At 56.8% G+C, this 21,174-nt stretch overlaps 1 protein-coding gene and 1 pseudogene across 1 annotated transcript in view; both read left to right on the forward strand.

Moving 5' to 3' along the window:
- Positions 1-14,358, forward strand: part of LOC119102669 (epithelial discoidin domain-containing receptor 1-like) — a 49,062-nt pseudogene extending 34,704 nt beyond the window's left edge.
- Positions 14,359-14,541: 183 nt separating this feature from the next.
- The window catches only part of LOC119102670 (discoidin domain-containing receptor 2-like), a 68,252-nt gene continuing 61,619 nt past the window's right edge, over positions 14,542-21,174 (forward strand). The window contains exons 1-4 of the mRNA XM_037226129.1: positions 14,542-14,551; positions 14,811-14,925; positions 17,681-17,872; positions 19,222-19,314. Of these exons, the coding sequence (XP_037082024.1) occupies positions 14,542-14,551; positions 14,811-14,925; positions 17,681-17,872; positions 19,222-19,314 (410 nt within the window). The remainder of the gene's footprint in view (positions 14,552-14,810; positions 14,926-17,680; positions 17,873-19,221; positions 19,315-21,174) is intronic.

The raw sequence follows: 21,174 nt of genomic DNA on the forward strand, positions 1-21,174 counted from the left end.
CAACTTCGCTTTCGCTAGCACTCCGACGTCATCTCTGGTCCGGTCTCCGGGTCCGGCCACTCGGGTCCGGTCCCCAAGTCCGGTCCCCGAGTCTGGTGCCCAGGTCCGGTCTCCGGATCCGGTCTCCGGGTCCTGTCTGGTCGGCCATCTGCGCCTCTCTTCGACCGCGATGACCGCGTACAGATGGCTGGTCATTCGGCTATCGGGCGTCCGCGGCGCAGTAAAACGCTGTCCGACATCTGGACAGGGACCAATTACAATGGCCGGCTGGGCTGCGGACAGGGGTGGCGCGTGGGGCCGCCGATAATGGGTAATTAATTGGACCGCGTCGCCGCCCGTTCGGCCCGCTGACCATGGCTGCCGCCCGGCTGGAGCACGCGGACAAAAAGTCCCGGTGGGAATCTCGGTGCGGGGATCGGTCCGGTTTAGTGCTGCGCCGCGGCGAACAAGCTGCCCACCCGCCACTGGTGGAGGACAAGCGAGCTCCCAGGCGGCCCCGGTCTTGCCCCCCCCCCCCGCGGACATTGCCACTGCTTTCACTCCAGAAGGTTCGCTCGCTAGTCGGTGACATTTTGTGAGTTGGTTCGGTGGACATCACTGGAATACTTGAGTGCCTGTACAAACGCGGGCTCACGCTGCCAGACGCCTCCGGCTGGCCAGGCGACCTTTGATGACCTTCTGCCGGCCCCACTGGCGGCATCTCTGTAGGTGGCGCCGCTGTATGCCGCGTATGCTGCTCCGCTTCTCGGAGGGCGCGCGGCGGCATCTGTCACGTCGGTAGCGCGCCACATTTGGCTCGTAGTGGTGATAAATTGCGTCACAGCAACTGACTCAAGTAGCGGCCTCGTTAGTTAGGCCTGCCCGCAGACGTTTCAATTAGTTTGGATAAGAAGAACCTACCTGGCGCGGATGATGCGGCCCTTTTCCGCAGCACGCGGCGCCTCCGCACGCTATGCTCTCCACTCCGCCGCGCCGAGAGCCTCGTCATCGTCCATGATATTTCAATTGTCGGTGGCGGTGCTTAATTGATCGATGGCGCCGAGCGAAATAGCTGCAGCCGCAGGAGCACTCATTCAGCAATGAAAGAAATGGCCGTCCGGCGATGATAACAACAGTGCCACCACGGGGCGCCACCGATTAGAAAGGGCTCTCCACCTGACCTCTGTGTGCCCTTCAGCCGGCCGCCGACAGCTGGAAGCTCGTGCATGTTTCTTTTCAACGCGCCGCCAGATGAGTTCCCAGTCTGCCGATGTATTGTCCACCACCGTCGCTTTCTCCCCGGAGGCAGACGGCCTGTCGTTTGGCTTCGCGTGTCGAGCATTGATCTCCTTGACGCGTGCCTCTGTTTGCTTTCACCATTTTTTCGGGAGATGGAGTGTTGTTTTTCATATTTTTGATGCATCCTCCGTCTGGGTTGATTCTAATATGCCGTTAAATGTTTTCAGCGGAATGGATGCGTCTGCCAAAGCTATACGTCTCAACTTTCATCGCGAAGTTTTCTTGTATCGAATCAGCTACACTCTGTTCGATTGCAGAGTCACGAATTCCGAAATTCACTCAGTCTGAAGGGCTTAACTTGTAATGGAAATCGGTTCAAGCATTGCATGTGCAATTAACTCCAACTAACTCCTGTACGACGCCTTCAGTACGCAAGCAGTTGTCCCCAGCTTGTCTTCGCGTTTTCACCTTCCAGCTAGCGCACTCGTTAAATCTCCCATAGGAAACATGCCCGAAATCAGCGGAAAGTAAGACGCCCCTCTTGAGCTTCTGCGACCTCCTTCACGGAACACCTTCGCGTCGTCTGCGAAAAGGCAAAATCGCCATCATAAACACCCCCACCCCACAACCACCGCCACCCCGAAGAGTAGCTTCAGCGGCACGGTGACGCGCAGCACTGCGTGTTGCCTGACGTGATATCCGAGGCTGTCGAAGCGGCTCCATTTTCGGCCGGCATCGTCGCAGAGGCGCCCACACAATGGCGGCGGCCGGCGGCTGACTGACGGCAGCGTTAGGCCCTGAATGGCGGCCGTCTCGTCTTCTGGACACGTCAGCCGACGGCCGCTGTGTGGCAGGAAGCCGACGCGGACGTGTCTCGCCGTCCGGGTCAGCCGACGCGGGGCGAGACCGCGGGACGTGTCTCGCCGTCCGGGTCAGCCGACGCGGGACGTGTCTCGCCGTTCGGGTCAGCCGACGCGGACGTGTCTCGCCGTCCGGGCCAGCCGATACGTGATGGGTCTCGCCGTCCGGGTCAGCCGATGCGGGACGTGTCTCGCCGTCCGGGTCAGCCGACGCGGGACGTGTCTTGTCGTCCGGGTCAGCCGACGTGGGACGTGTCTCGCCGTCCGGGTCAGCCGATGCGTGAGAGGTCTCGCCGTCCGGGTCAGCCGATGCGGGAGGTGTCTCGCCGTCCGGGTCAGCCGATGCGTGATAGGTCTCGCCGTCCGGGTCAGCCGATGCGGGACGTGTCTCGCCGTCCGGGTCAGCCGACGCGTAAAATGTCTCGTTGTTCGGGTCAGCCGATACGGTAAGTCGCGCCGTCCGGGTCAGCCGATGTGGGAAGTCTTGCCGTCCGGGTCAGCCGATGCGGGAAGTCTCGCCGTCCGGGTCAGCCGATGCGAGAAGTCTCGCCGTCCGGGTCAGCCGATGCGGGAAGTCTCGCCGCCCGGGTCAGCCGATGCGGGAAGTCTCGCCGTCCGGGTCAGCCGATGCGGGAAGTCTCGCTGTTCGGCCAGCCGATGCGGGAAGTCTCGCCGTCCGGGTCAGCCGATGCGGGAAGTCGCGCCGTCCGGGTCAGCCGATGCGGGAAGTCTCGCTGTCCCGGGTCAGCCGATGCAGGACGTGTCTCGCCGTCCGGGACAGCCGACGCGGGACGTGCCTCGCCGTCCGGGTCAGCCTATGCCTCTCACCGATTTGCTGCGCTGAGACCAACCAGCATTATATGTGATGCGTCCTTTTTAGTAATCACCATGGACATAACATGAGCAGCCAATTCCAGCTTACTCCTGAACCACGCATTTGATACACGAACGGGTGTCTCGTGACTTCACGGATATTTCCCCTGTGAAATCAAGATCTCTCACTATCATAAACAGCTAGCAACAGTGTTAAGATCATAACACTGTAGTACATTTGCATTTCTCAAAGGCCCACGCCAGCAAATCACGGCAAATCATATGAGAACTCCTCCTCTTCGCCCTTACCGTCCTCTTTACCCGTACCGGCGGATCTCCGATACGACGCCCTGAGAGCCGTCCTCTTCACCCGCACCGTCGTTTCTCCGATACGACTCGTCCGCACCGTCGGTTCTCCGATACGACGTCGTGAGAGCTGTCCTCCTCACCCGCACCGTCGGTTCTCCGATACGACGTCGTGAGAGCTGTCCTCTTCACCCGCATCGTCGGTTCTCCGATACGACGCCGTAAGAGCTGTCCTCTTCACCCCGCACCGTCGGCTCTCCGATACGCCCGTCTCTGTTGGGTCTGGTCTGGGAGCGATTCGAGGGTCAACGTGATACATCGCCTGTCCATGTGCATACCCAGTCGTTTCTGGTCTCAGCTTTTGCTTGTTATGGGCTTTTTGCGAAAGCAAACAAATTTGTTCAGCGTGCCTGCATTAGGTCCGTTTGGTAAGAGGGATATGTGGTAATGGGAAGTCATTTCATCGTTGGGTACACAAAAAGTTACGCTATTTCCTCCTGAGTGATGATACAGTTCTGTATTCCCCCGGTCGTTTGCTGTTTCCGCCACAATAATTTTGCAAAGCTTTGGCTTAAACCCGAAAAAACCCTTTGCGAGGATACTAATGGAATCGAATGTGGCAGTATATGTAACGAACATTCTCAGTTATGAGAGCGAGTATGTACAACGAACACTCTCAGTTATGAGAGCCAGTATGAATGACGAGCACTCTCAGATATGAGAGCGAGTATGTGTAACCAGCACTCAGATATGGGAACGCTTTTGGCCGCAGCGTTACGGTGCGGCTACTTGGGTAAAACGTTAAGAGCTGGGGATTCTTTATTGTTAGGCGTCACGTGCGGTTGAAAAAGTGTACTTTGAAACACACATGCCCATCCAACTTGGAAAAATAGTTTTTGAAAGTTTTTTATTTTCAGCGCTTAAGGGAGCGATTTTTAGCTAGGTACATTAAATTTGCTGCACACTCCCCTGATGTGTCTTTAACATTCCTGAGATAACGTGACATTTTTAGTTATCTTCATCTTCCTGAGTTACTCCTGTTTTCCCGGGGACTCTTTGGCATCTGAGTATATTCATAGAAGTTTTAGACTCAACATGCGTCGTTCGAGAGGCGGTGAGCAATAGTGGTACTTTTGTTACCGCGTCGTTTGGTCCTACTAGCTTTTTGGCCTAGTTGGCTGGTGACAGAGCTCAAAACTGGCAGCATTGCATCTGATCGCGAGCTGTTCATGTTGAAAAGCTGCTCTTGGAATGTCGGTTGGCCCAGTCCGTTTTGCAGACCGGACGACAACGAATGGCAGGCATTCCCTCAGAGCGCATGACCTAAGATCTCGTTTTTATCACGGCTTACGTACCAGCAAACTGCTTTTTAACTTGCCGATTTTAAGGCGTCATGCTCTTTCTAAGGCATGAGCAGTTCGTGACACAGTAACATAGTGACATAGTGACTCACAGCGGCAATAACCACGTGCCGGCATGCCGATGAACAGCCCACAGCCGAACTGAGGGCGTTGACCTGACACTGCGCCCGGATAGCGACGCACCTGTTGAAAGCGGCCATCCCGGGCTCCTCCGACGTTAATTGAATGATGCGCCGAATTAAACAATTTATTCGTCCCACTTACGGAGTTGATTATGAATGGCGCCCTGTGATTAAGCGGCCGGATCTAAGCAGGCGGGCGTTTGCAGGTGATTTATGCGTGCCGTGTGGCGAGCTTGGCCCGCAGCATTGTCGGTCGGCGGCCGGGGCGGCGCGGCCCGCGCGCGGCCGGCGGCGGGCTCCGCCGCGGGTGGAGCCGGCCGGCCGCCGTCGCAGCCGTCTCTCGTACCGCCCACGAATTATCCATGTTTATGTGTGAGTAAACGGGCGTGTGGCCAGCACTTATGCGAGATGAAGAGGGGAATAACTCGGACGGGCGTGCAGTTGGTGCCTTAATCTGGCCTCTCGGATGGCCCGTGTCTAAGGCGACCCTCTCATAAACAAGCCGGAGTCTTCTGCCCGGCCCGAGCACCTGCAAAGCAGACAAAACCGCCAGAACAACGCTCACGGCCTGTCGCGTATGCAGATGAACGAACCAAAGCGAAATAAGGCCTAGCTGTTGTGAGATGTCATTAGTACATTGTTGAGATCAGGAGGAATTCCCATGGGACGCTGGCATCCATTGCTCGCGTTGATCAGGAGCTGACCGGCGCGTGACAGTTCTGCGTTAGCGATTGGGCCGTTCGCTGCGATTGGGCCGTTCGTTAGCGATTGGGCCGTTCGCTGCTTACGGGCGCCTTAAGGCACAGTTCGGTGCCACGATGCGGACTGAATGTGGGGCAAGTGGTCCGCTGCTAAAATCGGGGTTTAAATGCGTTAAACCAATGCTCATATTAAATTCCAACTGACACTGATTTGGGCATGCCCTGAGAAAGGACCGTTCCACGAAAGCGTGACTACGGGCGTAACTGCATGTAGTCCGTGATTTTCATGTCTACTGTAAGGACTGGCCCGCTGCAGGTAGTTTATAGCCGGCCCAGAATGACCCAAACCACATTGACCCAAGCAATGCCGCTCGCCGATGACCTTTACAACTTGACGGACGACTTCCCATGGCTAATGACCGGCCGCGTCCGGTGGCCGGTCCGACCCGGGGCGCCGCCCGCGTCACCTGCCGCCGCCTCAAAGGTGACCGATTGTTTCCCTCGACGTGATGCAGTCCCGCGATCACTCACAGACACCCTGCATTAACCATGCCGGGCGCGGTCAGCTGAGCACAATGGCGGCGCGCTGTCGCCGTTGCGCGCCGCCATGTTGCTAACCGCCGGCGCCCCTGTTCGCAGCGAGCACGACGGCGGACGGCGACGGCCTCTCCAACGAGCACATCGGCCTGATTGGCGCTCTGAGCAGCGTCATCCTGATCCTGGTGCTGGTCATCCTGTATATCGTGCACAGGGTGCGCGCCCAGCGGGCCGGCCAGGTCGTCAGTCAGCTGGCTCCCGCGTACGCCGACCGACTGCACCCGGACGGTGCCAAGGTGGGTCACCGTGGACGCTGGTGCATCCCGGTACACCAAGCTGGTGCACCCCGATGGTGCGGATGTGGACGACATACTGAGGCATACTGATGCGCCGAGTAATCTCCAGTATAGAGGACACGCGTCAAGGTGTGCAGAAATGCGCGTTTTGTTTCGTGCTCTGATTACCATACATGGTGACCGTACCGTACCGATCACCATACCGCACCGTACCGCACCGTACCGAGTACCGCACCGTACCGCACCAATAACCGTGCCGTAACCGATCGCCGTGCCTTACGCGATGCCAGATTGATCAACGCCCTGTTCCTTCAACGCGTCTAGAATAGTTGGATCACGGTACCAAAATATGTCTTCGTGGTGGCGGTTAGAAGGCAGAGCATCGCCTCCGCATGGCGAGGCTGGCCACGGACACGCCACGCCCTATTTGTCGTGTTTCACGAGCGCCGGTTCCCATGCCCCCGGCGACCATTAGTGTGGCGTGCGTTATGCGGGGCGTTCGCGGATGTGGGCACGTGGGCCTGTGCCGGGACGGCACTGTCAGTCGGCCGCTCCAATGACGGATAGCAGGGCTCGAGCGCGCCCGCTCCCGTCCCATTGTCCGTCGCTGTGAGCGGAATAAACAGCGAGCAGCGCGCCGCTGAGTCGGCCGCGAGCCGGCTTCCGGTGCGGGCCGAGTCATCGACGCCCTTTGACTCGGCCCGGCGGCGGCGGCGCCGGGCTGGGCGCGATAGAGCCCGCCTGATGTCATGCCCCCACCGACAGATAGGGCGCCTTGCAGACAGCGATGCCGCTCGGCGCGCCGACCCCTGGGGCGGAGAACAAACACACCGAGCCATTACGGGCGTGGGCGATGCGGCGAGGTCATCGCGGCGGGACCTTTGATCAGGCGTGAGCGATCGCCCGCCTAATACCCCCTCCCCCACTTCCCTTCTGGCGGGGCGGGGGGGGACGGGCGACGATGCGTTCTTCTGATGTTAGGAATCAGGCCGTCGAACCGCGGCGGTGCGCCGTCCGGAATGTCCAAGCAGCGTGTCGCCCCCTGCTCTGTTATTCCCGGGTCGGCCCGAGCGCGGCGGTGCCGGACATAAATCAGCTGGTCGGCGAGCGCCGGCAGGTGACCTCCGGGGCCACGCCGCGGCTCCGGGGCTGACTGCAGCGCCACGGCAGCCGCTGGCTCGGTCCACTGACGACTGACGGGGTCGGGGGAGGCCGGCCGGGGATTGGGCGCGGCGGCGGGGGGATGGCGGCTGAGGCTGGTGGTGCGCTGGTGGCCAGGGCGTGGCGCTGGTGACGGGTTTGTGGTGCTGGCGGAGTTGGTGGTGAGACGATGGAGGTTTTTCGGCGAAGAAGGCGGGTATTTCAGACGCCTGTTTAGCGGCGCCAGGACTTCTAGTTTATTTTTAGTGGCATGTTTGTGATTAGAGAGGTGTTGGAAAAGTTGTTTGATTATCCAGCTGATAGCGATGAAATGCGTCTTTCGCGCAGTGACCAATCTCGCTTCAGTTCGATTTACCAGCATAACGTCACTGGCCACAATTATCCCCATAATCTGGCAGCCCCTGCAATTGGCATTAGCTGAGAAAGAACCTCAACATATTAAGGACATTTAGTGGCTTCGCAACGTCGTGCGCCATGCGTTCTAACACCATCACGTTATTGACGCTGTGTCTCGTACGCAGGCAGGGCGCGCGCTCGACTGTACCATGTACGTGGCCGGCGGGGCCGGCAGCCCTCAGTCACGAGCACCGTCCCCTCCACCGGCAGACCGCGTTGGGGGAGCAGTACGCCGAGTCCGGATACCGTACCCCGTACAGCGCCATCTGCGAGAAGTATGGCGAACCACTCAGCCCCGGACACTACGCAGGTACGTGCGCCAGGAGCGTGGGCACCCGCGCTCGGATCGGTCATTTGACTGCGTGACGGGGCGTGACAGCTGTGACGTTGGAGTGGCCCGCTCCGATGGCGTGGTGGAATGAGCCGTAGCACCGCCACCGGACAGCAGCTGCAGTTGCGTGCGGATTCCTCAGTGTCTGTTCCCTCGCCCTTCTTAAGTAGGTTGTTCTGCCTGCCACCGCGGTCCAAGTAATCCAATGTCACTGCTATGGTCGATGCGTTGGTGCTGTTGGCAACGAGCTCGAAATATGTTGGCTAATGCTTAATTTGGAATCGAGCAGCTCAGTCCAGATAAACCAGATTGCTTACCCCTCAACCCCGTCCCCATTTTCTCAGCACTTGCATGCTACGTTTCCAACCATCCATTCAATGCAGTTGGGAGATGCTTGCAGAACAACGTCTTCCGGTTTATTCACGGTATTTCTAGGCCCGGTGTCGCCACGCTGCAACAGTTTTGCTCACGTCAGGACTCTCAAGACCTATACAGGGCGAGATAGGCTGGTATGCGTGATAACCGAGCATCATAGCGATTTATTTGGGTGTGCCTCCTGGGTTGATAGCAGACCAAGACGTGCTTAAATTATGGTCGCCGTCTTCTGTGTTCCGGTGCGAACACCGTTTTGTTTGTGTAATAAGCACCTGCCCATCTATCCTGGGTCCACCGAAGGGCGGTAAATTTACTCGTTTGTGGATGCACGGGATCGCCAGCCCTCACTCACTGGCGTGCGGTAATATCGTCCACGTTGTGGAGCCGTTTTCCCAGAACGGTGGGCAACGATCCAGAAATAAAGCCGTTCCGGTTGCGCTGGCCGTCCGTTGTCAGCCTTTGCCTCATGCCGACGGGGTCATGCTATTTGATGGGCCGTCGCCTTTCTGATGTATGGCTGTGGCGGGCGGCGGCGAGCCCATGCCGCCGCGGGGTCAAACACGTCCCGGCCGTCAAACTGTGCCAATATCACCGACAACTGCGCCCGCCTCCTCCGGAATTCGCCGCCACCGGACCACTATGAGTCTGTGTACGCGGCACTAACTCATCTGTCGGCGGCCCGCTGTCCAATTTGTCCCATCGGGCTACCTGAAATGTTCAGCCGGCACTGTTGTATGCAGCGGGCCCGGACTGCGGTGCGGAAAATGGGGGTGGCTGGGGATGCATGCCAATGAGACGGGCGGCCGCAGCGTGCTCACGAGGAGGGGCACGGCTCCCGGCACCGGAAAACACTCAGCTCTGCTGAGCTCTTCTCACGGTGGAAGGGGGAGAGGCTAGGGTTGTGCTTGGCGTTCGTCAATGTTTGCGATGGTATGTCAAAGACGGTATCGGACGCTGTGCTTCTGGGCTGCGAAGGATAAAAATCAGTTGTTTTGTTATGTTATGTTGCAAATCAGTTATGGAAGTGCGATTGCCAAATGATAGCGTTTTTAGTTACGCATTTTGTTCACACCTCGTTTTCTGAGTCGTTTTGTTCGATAATGACTCCGATGGTGACTTTGGTAAGAGCTTTTAGTCTTGTCAATGCCAGATGTTTCTCTACTCGCAATTTTGTATCCTCATACTTGCCTGACTAGGGCCATTTCCCGTCCGTGGAAAAACACGCCTGCTTACAACTTCGAGTACCATGCATTTTGTTAAAGGAATGCGTTCATTTCAGTTATGTATTTGCGCACAAAACCAGTAAACTGACGACAGTCGTTTTAAGAAGATTGCTGTAAAACGCCCTTTAAGTAAACTCAGCACAAAAAACAGCGCATTAGGATGATGTCAATGTGGCTAACAATTTTTTTCGCTCAGTTCTATCCTTTTCAATGCGTGGGTGAGTGTGTGCGAGGATGACATAGCAGAACGTAAACGAAATCGTCTTCAAATGATTGCACGACGTTAGTGAAAACGCGGCTGTCATAAAGTGGCTACACGACATTAGTGAAGACGTGGCTGTCATCAAATGACTGAACAACGTTAGTGAAAACGCAGCTATCATCAAATGACTGCGAAAGCCTTCCACGAATTATGGAAGGTTCAGCGCGCACTAAATGGGCATTCCTGTCATCATAGCCCTAACCACACAGGTGGTCAGCAGCTTGAAGAAGCGTTTCGACCCCAAGGCCGAATACCAAAGCGACATTGACGAGTGCTCACGTGCCACGAGCATGTAAAAACCACCTCGCTTTGCCTTCGATCCAATCTACCGTCACCTGTCGCTTGTAACTCCAAACAATATGCCTTTCCACCTATTTATTATGGAAGTTTGACCTGCGTCGCTTTGTTCAGCGGTGTTTGCTACCCCTTACGCCCTCGCACTCATCATCGTGATTGAAGACGTGCGCATGAGTCAGACGGCTGCATGGACTCGCTCTGCCGCTTAGCCAAAGTACGGGGACTGACCTGCAAACCGTGATGTGTAACTGCAATACCCCTGCCATCCATCGTCACGCTCCAGCAGACGGCAGGTCCGTGCCGTTCGGCGGCCAGTGGGTGTCTTTTACGGCCGCCTCGCCCACACGTGCTGCCCCGCGTCCCCCGCCAAAACGCCGACCGGCGCCGGGTCGATGCAGGCGGCCGTGCCAACCACATCGATGGGGCGTACCTGCCGACAACGACCCGCCGACAAACGGCCCCCGGGGACCGGGCGACCACCGCCGGCTCCGGACGGCCGAGTTGGTCTCCGCTTATCGTGTCAGGTCAGGTTCGGTGAGGCCGGTTGAGTCGCTTAGGTGAAGGCCTTGCTTTGTGTGAAATGCTCTGCGCTGCTTGAAGTGGGCGTTTTTTAGAGCAAGGTTTTCCGAAGGACAGCCGAGCCCCACCTCTATTTATGCATTGCACAGTTAGCTGTGCAATGCATCAATGCGTGTTCACGCGTTCACGCCCACTTATCCACTTGCCTTTTGAATGGGCAACGAGCCAAAGCGACGCATAAATGGATGGCCACGACCGTCGCGACCGAGCGCAATTATAGGCGTTACCATGGTGACAAAGCCCCGAAGGGTGGAAACGCCTTTTCTTCTGGTCTGCCGGCACGGGGATAAATTTATTAACTTCACCCCGGGAAATCGATAGAAGACGACACTGGGAGGCACGTGGCAGCGAGCGTACAGTCACATTGGGACTTGTCTTCGCTGCCCGCGACGATATTGTGGAAAATATGGTGTCTGTCGATAGCATGACGACGTCAACAACAGCTGCGCATGACGCTGGTGAGACCTACTTTCCAGTTCCGAGGTCATGATGTGTGATGATAATTTAGGCTTAAATGTGGTTATGCCCTCTAGCTACGGTTTCGGAATTTTGCTTTAAAGTTGTTTTAACTGAATACGCGCTCGGGTGGGAAGTCAAATTGCCCCCCCCCCCCCTCCCCGAAGGTTTTCCGGAATGATTACCGAACGGCGCGGCGCAGCCGCGCCAATTTTTGCATAGCTGTAGAAAATTGAATGGCGGATCGCTTGGTGTATAAAAAATTGGATGTACCTCTTAGGGTCACCGACGTATGGCAGGCCGAAGTCAGGCCGTGATTTCAGCGAATTCAATTTCCTGGGAATCGTCCAATCTGATGCAACAACGGATTGTTAGACGAAGCCTTTGAGATGCTTTCTTAGGCAACACAACAACTGAATGAGCAAATTACATTGACCTAAGGTCAGGTATGAAAGTCAGACCGGGGTCAAAACCAACCTGTTTTTATTACTCTAGGACCTGTTGTATGGGATAGTTTCTGGTGTTCGTTTCGAATTTGTTGATAGCAGGAACCGCACTCTGCATCTTCGATGGATTTCTTATATGTCAGAATAGGTCATTGACCTAAAATGACCTAGGTCAACATTTTGTTTTTAGTAACGCACTGCCTAGCGTGACCTTTGTGGCTTATTCAGATGCAAAACTCAGAGCAGTCTTGTATGAGTCAGTTGTAGTCAGTCAGTCTTGTATGTTCCATACGAATTAGGGTCTGAACATCGTAATTATGTGCTTAAACCCGGCATATTGGTTTAGTCACGCAACTAAGAGGTACTTACTGTCTATCGATGCGCTATAATCACTCGTGATAAGTAGGTACGATCTCCATCTTTCTTTTAGATTCGTTTTATGTTTTTGTAATGGCAATGATGCCCTTCAAAGCTGCGAAATCGGAATATTCTCAGTGGACGTTTAGCGTGACTACGTGCGATAAATCGCCGAGATTTACAGAACTATACGTGAATATGACAGTGTCATGGCTCAGTTGTCAGCGTTTGGTTTCCGTTGATGTAATGAGCTTGTGCTCAGGAGGACGACACGTACCGAAGCCCTTGAAATAGATCACACGATGTGCTTCTCCACTGGGGTAAACCGACACATCCTTTCTGTTGCACGGAGACGCGAGTGAATAGCTTAACGACAATGCACTGCGTCTCCACAGAGAGTCTGCGTGGGGATTTTTAAAGATATATATATATATATATATATATCAGAATATTTATATATAGATATAGATATATATAGATATATATATATATATATATATATATATATATATATATATATAGACATCACAGTCCTTCATGATTGAGGGTCACCCCACATCCATATGTCGCGGCACAACGAAAGCAATACAGATTGTGAAACTGCTTCAAATGTCAGCGCTTTAGGCACGAGACAGTGGAGTACGAGAACGATGGAAATGGAAAAGCTGCGCTGTCTATGCGCAGATCGTCAATCTCATGAGAATACAACCGAGGTACCGCTGATGGTCCCACTGCCTCTCGACAAACTCGCAGTCGTAGGACCATCGAAGCCCCCGACAACTACTTCACTCCTCTCCAGACCGACTGCCGTGTGTAGGACCATCGAAGCCCCTGACAACTACTTCACTCTCTCCAGACCGACTGCCATGCACAGGACCATCTGAGCCCCCGACAACTACTTCACTCTCTCCAGACCGACTGCCATGCGTAGGACCATCGAAGCCCCTGACAGCTGCCCCGACCTCGCTCGGCAGATCAACGACCGCAGGGCTGCTGAGCCCGAACCTGCCGCTATAGATGGACCCCTTGGTGACGCTTCTCTTCCTTCTTTTGTCAGACTACCAGTCGCAGGACTACGCCGAGCCGCTGATGACGACGCCGCCGCCGCTGCCGCCCGTCACCAACAGCCCGCTCTCGAGCTGCAAGCGGCCGCCGCTGACCAACGGGCCCAAGATGGCACTGGAGCCGCCGGCGAGCCCGCAGCTGAGCCTCAGTCCGCGCTCCAAGCACAGCCCGAAGACGGTGACGGCGCTGCGGCGCGGCGCCGCCAGCCCCGTGCTGGAGCAACACTACGCCGCCACCGATATCTGCAGGGTGAGAGAGGCCGGCCGGGGACGGACCGGGAAGGGCAGGCGCAGCGGGGAGAACAGCGGATGGGGAGGCAGGCGCAGCGGGGAGGACGGCGGGCGGGAAGGGCAGGCGCAACGGGGAGGACAACGGATGGGGAGGCAGGCGCAGCGGGGAGGGCAGCGGGCGGGCAGGGCAGGCGCAGCGGAGAGAACAGCGGATGGGGAGGCAGGCGCAGCGGGGAGGGCAGCGGGCGGGGAGGGCAGATACAATTGCTTTGACTGCGTAAGGCATCCGATCCGTCCTTGGGCTTGATGAAGAATAAACAAATTCAGTGCATGAGTTGTGTTCATTGATCCTCGCTTTACCTGAATGTGACTAAGACAGACTTGAAATTGCTGACGCCTTCACACATATCCCGGGGACCATAGCATTCGATAACGTACTTAGCCATAACGCATTTCATAGTAATCATGTTAGGCCACTGTTTCTTGGTTTGGTTTGGTAGTCTCATTCTTTTGAAAAGTGATTATGTTTTCGCTATTCACAGCTGTTCACCGCTCAGTGCTTGATGGTTACCAGATTAATGCTTTCGAGACTTTTTACCTTGAGTCCATTCTCTTCTTCCCATTTCCAGCCAACGAACTTCTTGTCGGAAGAAAACGGACCGATGGACGACGTTGAAATTCCGCAGATCCCGCGCCATCAGCTGAAGCTCTACGAAAAACTGGGCGAGGGTCAGTTCGGCGAGGTAATTTCTGGTGTTCCATTTGTTCTCGGTGCCGGTTCGTCTCTGCGGGTGGCGGTGGCGCTCGCGCCGGGAGTCCTATTCAGATATAAATTGCCTCGTTCCGTTGCGTATCGGTCTCCCACTGGGTGCCCTCTTGTTACCACCGTATAAGTTCGGCGCGGATGGCAAACCCAGCGTGCGCCATTTCGCGCAGTTGTCGTACTTCATCGGCGAGGGACTGTAACTGCTGTTGCAAGCCGTTGTTCGTGTGCCGCTGGGGCTGTAGATTTCGATTGTCTGTGACGCGCTGGCATCGCTTTATCTTCGTTCCGCGAAAACAAAGTGCCCCGACCCTTCTCCAAGCCGCTGCAGGTGATCCATTTAAATCCTCCAAGGCGCATAAATTTACAACTTGATAACCCAGACAATGCGAAGAGGTGCCAGCGCGCCTCGTTCGCCTTGGAACCAAACCATCAGCCTGAACAAAGTACGCCGGTTACCCATACCAGAATTGTAATCACTTCCACCCACGTGTGCCGCCTTGCATCTAAACCCAGCGCTCTAAAAACCCGTCCGAACCCACTCCCACCGTCGCCTCAAATCCCAGCGGCTGCCCCTGTGACGCACCGAAGCCCGGCCGGCGCCGCGGGGCTCTGTCGCCGGCTCAGGGTGGTGACGCGGGACCGGGCCGCACAGGTGCACCTTGTCACATCGAGGGCGGCAGCGACGTGGTGCCGGACGTCATTGGGCCCGGCTGTCGCAGCCTGGTGGCCGTCAAGACGCTGCGGCCCGGCACCTCCCAGGCGGCCAGGTACGACGCCATGAGCCGACGCCGGCATCTCCGGCCCGACCGGTCTTCAGGCGGGCTGTGGGGTTGTCCCAGCGGGTGTTTCCTTGAAGACCTACGCTGGCACCCGAGCCAGCCTGCTCCTCAGGCGGGGCCGTGGGGTTGTCCCAGCGGGTGTTTCCTTGTGGGCCTGCGCTGGCACCCAGGCCAGCCTGCTCTTCAGGAGAAGCTGTGGAGTATTCCTGGCGCGTGTTGTCCCTGTTTATTGATCTTTGAACAAGTCCTTATGCTAGTGGGGTGGGGGAGCACAGGCCTGGTCACAAAGCATGGTCAGCACTTAAAGCCGCGTGGGCCTTGCGACCATCGTGTCTTTGTCTGACGTATACAACGGTCGACGCAATTAGGTATATGGAAGGGAATGCCCATAATATCCAGAGCACAGCGGTATCCCGCCCAATTGCACCCCAATACACGCCAGCAGACCAAGTAAAAGGTAAGTGACCCCTGGGACACCGTCTGCGCCGTTTCGCCCCGCGTAATACGGTATTCGTCAACTACCCTCAAGGGATCGCTTCCTGGCTTGTTTCCACAAACCCCGTTGCCTGGCAATGTTGACTTGACTTGGCGATGGCGACGCGCCCGACGTGCTCGATTACCATGACTGCGGTGCAATGCATTCCTGTGTTCTTGGCATATTACAGCGTTTGATGTGAGCATGAGTATGTTTGCTTGGAAACCGATACCTTGGGCTACCGTTAGCAGCATAGCTAGCGTAATGACGCACCGTCACAACTCTCATGACGCGATACAGCGCCGGAACATATTTGCTTTGGGGTGAACGAAAAAAAAAAAATACTGAGCAACCTCTCATGCTCAAGCGGGGTGAGCTAAATCATCATTCATACATTCTTATGTAAAAAAGATGCTGAGTCGTGAACGTCCTTGTTTCTAAGCCTGGGAAGATTTTTTCCATCAAGCCGTGGAGTCATTTTTGTGAAAATAAAGGGGACAGGAGTAGAATGTTGTGCTTTGAACCTGCCATCAAAACATATGTTTTTTTGCTCTATTTCCTTCTTGCCGCGTTGTATTGTCACTATGCTTGTATTCAAAATATGCATCATGCTACGCAGCGGCCACAGGACGTTACATATTTTCCGGCTTACGACGCGAGATGTTTTCCGAATCGCTTTCTCGGGGCTTTGATCAATACCCAGTAACTGGAAGTGCCCTTTCGCTTTGGCTCTTGTTGTCGTTCGCCTGAATCTTCCTGCAATCTATCAGTTTCGGTGACAGCCAATCAGGCGCTTCGTCAAGTTGCGTCCCATAGAAATTGGGATTTCACCGCTTGGAAGGCGCCCTATTGCTGCGAGCGAAACGCCGTTGGGAAGGGCTTCGAGCGAACAGTCCTCTGGAGCTCCTCGAACCAGTAGCAGTCCTAATAGCTGTTCATACCATCATTGCGAACAGCAACCTATGCAAACTTGACACGACCCTCACTGTGGCCAGCGGGGTCCGAACCGCAGAGTACTGAAGGCAGCCGGCTTTTCACCCTCGAAATGACTGAAAAGCAGATTTGACCTGCGTTAGGATAGCCGAACTCTCCAGGAGCACTGCAAACGTGTTTACTCTCCTGACTACAGAGAGGCGCGCGACGTTAACACACATCACCTTCCCCTGCCCTCTCAGCGGCTGCGGTGCCGCCGCCGCCGCCGGCGCTGTGTGGTCGCCGGCACGTTTTGATGTCTTTGATGTCGCGGCCGTCCCTTGTAGCGGCGCGAATTCAAAGTCGCCCGGACGGCGGCGTCTCGGGTAATCAACACACGTGACATCAAAGGCGCACCGGCGGCGGCGCGTCACCGGAAGAGCCATCTACGTCCGCAGGAGTGGCGCGCCCAGATCACGTGCCGGCGGCGGCCCGGTGCGAGCGTGACGGCCGGGACAGCCGTCAGGGAGCGTAACGAACTCCGCTGGAGGCGCTGGGCCGAGCGGCTGTGGTTTTCGGCTTAATGCTGCCCAGGACGTATTTAAGTGGAGTCACGTGGGCATGTGCTTTCCTTTACGATTTTTGACATGCAAGGGCGTAATTTTCCGAGATTTGTGTTTCCATTCTATTCTAACTTTCCGGTCGCGAAGACGCGAAATTGGCGCCCTCCGTACCGCCAGAACATCTTGCACAACGCCACTGCTACTTCCACTAAAAACGCCGCTCGGGACCACACACACCACGGCCCCGCGCTGTAAGCTGGGGGCGGGGGTGGAGGGGGGCTGGCGCGACCGGTCCCCGGGCTCGGGCGCGCGGAGACGGCCGCCGGCGTATTGATCTGGGCAGGCGTGACATGGCCACCTGAGGTGATCAATGGACGGGCCCGCCGGCGGCCGCTTTCCGCCCGGGGACTTGAGCCGGGGCGCTCGCACTCCCCCCCCCCTCCCCACCACCCACTTAGGAGTTCGCGGCGATGGTTTTTTCCGGAGACGAACTTTGGGTGTTGAAGTCCGCACGTTGAGTCAAAGAAGCTGCTTAAACTGCAGAGCAACGTACAAAAACATGTAACGACGTCGATCCGCGCTTTGAATGCTCGCGCAGCGTGTCCCGGCCGCGCCCCGTACCGATCGTTTTCAGAGTGGACCGTGCGCCAGCCGCGCTCGTGAGCTGTGAGGTCCTGACCTGACCTGACATGACCGCTCGCCGCTCGGCTTGTAGCCTAAGCCGGGCCCGAGCTGGGCCCGAGCCGCGCCGGTCGTGTTGACTCGCACTGACTGCGCGCCGGCCTGCCGGCAGGGCGGACTTTGAGCGGGAGGCGCGCACCCTGGCCCGCCTGCAAGACCCGAACATCGTGCGCGTGCTGGGCCTGTGCACGCGCGAGGAGCCCCTCTGCGTGGTGGTCGAGTATATGGAGCATGGCGACCTCAACCAGTACCTGCAGCAGCACGTGGCGGAGACGGCCCTGCACGCCTCCGGCAAAGTACTTAGGTAAGACCACCCTGTGCGCCCCTGGCAGAGGGCTCGATGTAGGACGAAAGGCCTAGGCTTAGGTTTAGAACTTCAAACCAACCTGTTCCCGGTGAAAGGAGCGTGGTCTGAGAGGACATCTGGGTTGAGAGCATGTTGGGTGACCCCATGACGACCCTCTTTTTGAGGTCACGCGACGGGAACGCGATGTGTTAGCGACGTAGCTCACGGGATTTGATGTCATGAACTTAGGTGTTCGCTTCTTTTGGCTATGCACAACAAAAGCATCGCGTCATTAACACAGACACAACCATTACCGCAACCACGCACACTTGTTCGGCTGCCATTTGCACCGTCCCATCGCATGGCGGTGATCAATGGGAAGGGTGTGCGATGCTTTCCGCTCCCTGATATGATATTTTCACCCCGCAGCCCGCCACGCGCACACCCAGCACATCTGATCTAGCGCACATGCCCACACGTCCACACATCTCCGGACCCTGTATCAGTCACATCGCCGTCGCCCAGCGCCGCAAAACACGCGGCAAAAACGATTGACCACACCGGTCGCCCGCCCGTTGGGTTTAGAGAGCCCGCCACGCGGCGCATTTTCGCAGCGGGAGCCTGCAGTCCCTGCTGGTAGATCCGGCCGGCCTCTAGCGGCCCGTCTCTCGTCGGTTGATGCGCCGCGCGCGGCCGGCGTGCCGTCCTCACATTACCGGTCCCATTGTTGCCGCCTGTGCCGCTATTGACCGGTGGAAGGGTTGGCTGCCTCTTCCAGGCGTCCGGCCCGCTCGCTGTTACCACGGCAAACAGCGCCGCCCGTGTGCTGGGTATCGGATGGCGAGGCCCTGGAGGGTGTGGGCCGCCACCGAGCCGCGGCCGCGCCCGGTCCTGTTGGCGCTGGGACGTCCAATGGCGCCAGCGTGAGCGAGGCGTGGGAGAGCCGTCATCGAGTGTTGTCGCAGGGCGGGATGATCTGGGATCGGGATGGTCGACCGCCTCCTTCAGCTCACGCGATTATGCCCCTCTCGCTTCACCGTGTCTTGGTCTGTCCACCGCCCTATTTTGCTGTCTTCCTCCTTTGAATATATTTCGGTTTTCCCTGTACTCGTTCTTATGTTATTTCCTTCTGGTGGCTTTCCATCCCCCACAGTCCCTCTCTCCTCTTCTCTTATTGCTCGAATCCTCTGCCACTCCTTCTTCTTTGTCGTCCATCCATCTCTCCTCCTTGGTCTACTAGGGCTCTCAATGTCAGTAATGGCCACATATATCACCGTCGTTTCCTTGCTGTTTATCATGATTTATGGTCAGAAACTCAATCTGTGTATGCGCGGCGTTTTTGATGATATTTTTGTCCTTCGTTGCAGCTACGGAAGCCTGATTTATATGGCCACTCAGATATCGTCCGGTATGAAATATCTGGAATCCCTAAACTTCGTGCATCGGGACTTGGCTACGAGGTAAGGAATTTCCACCAGATATCGATCATTTGTTGTAAAAAGCGCTCTGACAAGTAACAGAACAGCCTGAGCGAACAAAGTGGCGCTGACGTTTCGCTTCTTTCAACAGGGTTTACAAACTGAACAATGGTACTAGTGGGAAATTGCTCAAAAATCCAGCTTTCACTTGACTTCTAACGTTGCATTTTTGCCATCCACCAGGAATTGGCTTACGATTTGTCCTTAACGATCCTCGTCAGTATCTACCACCAGGCGTTAAACTTAACAAACTCTCGGCTAACCACTTGTTGCATCAGTGGAGGTTGTTGCATATGCAGCATAATCGACAAGCATTTGTGAACGTGCCATGGGATGTCTCTAAGCGCAAGGCATGCGCCCGTCACTGTTGTGGAGCCATCCCCAGTGCTGTGCCTCGCTTCCTGTGGCTCACCAGCAAATCCCTGCCGCGCTGATTGGCTGGCGGTTGCCAGGCTGACGGTGCAGATGTACTTGACACCGGACCGAAAACCTGAACGGCCACATACGTCTGAAAAGAATCCATCGATGCGCTGGTTATTATCGCTCTGACGTGACTGTGCCTCGCGAGGCCGTGATGGACGGCCTTGGCGTCGAGGGCAGATCGAGCGCGATATACTGTGCCGCATGACATGTGAGTGTGTCCGCGATGAACCGCGGGCCTCTGGCGCCCACGCCGCCGGCACGCCCGGCCGTCCCCGGCGCGGGTGAGTCCAACGGCGTGTCGGGGCGCGCCGAGCCATGTTAACCCTACCGCGGCCCGGTAGGTATGCCGCTAATGGGTTCCGTGCGGCGTGAGCCGCCACACTTACGGCGAAAACGACGCAACCTTATCTGCCGCCGCCATTTGGGACCCCTCGCACTGGAAACTTCCGGATCCGCGTCGCTCCGAGCGGCGTTGTGACGACGGTCCCCACGGCCCGCGCCGCCACCCCACCCCGATCGCCGACGCACCAGCCACCCGTCGAGTTTTTGCGTCAGTTCGCGACGGCTCCAGCATACGCCGGCGGTTCATATCGAGCCGGCTTCGGCGGCGCTCCCCAGCGTCGCGCCGCCACGCTCTAATGCGCGTCACCGCACCGTTTGTCCGGCCCCTCCCCACGCCTCCCCTCACCTTCGCGATTGTATCGGCGTTCGTCGGCCGCCGTCGGCGCCGACGGCACCCCGCCGAAGCCGACGCGGCGGGAGCGCATGCAGATGGGGTATCGACGATCAATGGGGTGGCGGTTGGCAAATGAGCACTGCCGCCCGCCCGTATCCGCTCTATTCATCTGTACTGACTGTTGTCGCCAACGTAATTGCACGTCTTGCCGCCACAGACGCCGCCTGGACACCGCTGAACGGCGGTGCCAACGGCGGCGCCGCCACGGGGCTAGGCCGAGACCAATGAAACTCGTCTTTGATTCGCTCAACTGTCACGCTCTGGGGGTAATGCGTCTCCCATGCTTCTATAAGCTACCGCACATATACTTCGACCGTGGTTGTTTGTCCTCCAGCCCTGAAGCCCTCGCGCCTATGGCTGGGTTTTCGGAATGCCGTGCGGTTTTGGCGAGTGGGTGGCTTGGGGCAATCTCAGGGAGAGGGGCGGGGAACTCGCGGGTGGTCTATGGAACACGCGCTGGCTCGTGTGCAGATGAGTTTTGAATGCAGCTCAAGAGCCTGGTGAGATATGCATAGAGACGCGTGGAAGTCTGCGTCGGAGGGCTCTTTTGTCTCGATGAGCTGATGAGAGGGCCGTTATTATTCTCGCTTTGACCCGGGGGCTTTGTTGCTCTCGTGGCTGATGAGGAATATGCTGTCGATGTCTGCGCACCACAAAGTCTGTGGGTCCGAGAGATGGGCGGT

Source organism: Pollicipes pollicipes, unplaced genomic scaffold, assembly GCF_011947565.3.
Source record: "Pollicipes pollicipes isolate AB1234 unplaced genomic scaffold, Ppol_2.1 Scaffold_5724;HRSCAF=6776_pilon_pilon_pilon, whole genome shotgun sequence".
In the NCBI taxonomy this organism is placed as follows: domain Eukaryota; kingdom Metazoa; phylum Arthropoda; class Thecostraca; order Pollicipedomorpha; family Pollicipedidae; genus Pollicipes; species Pollicipes pollicipes.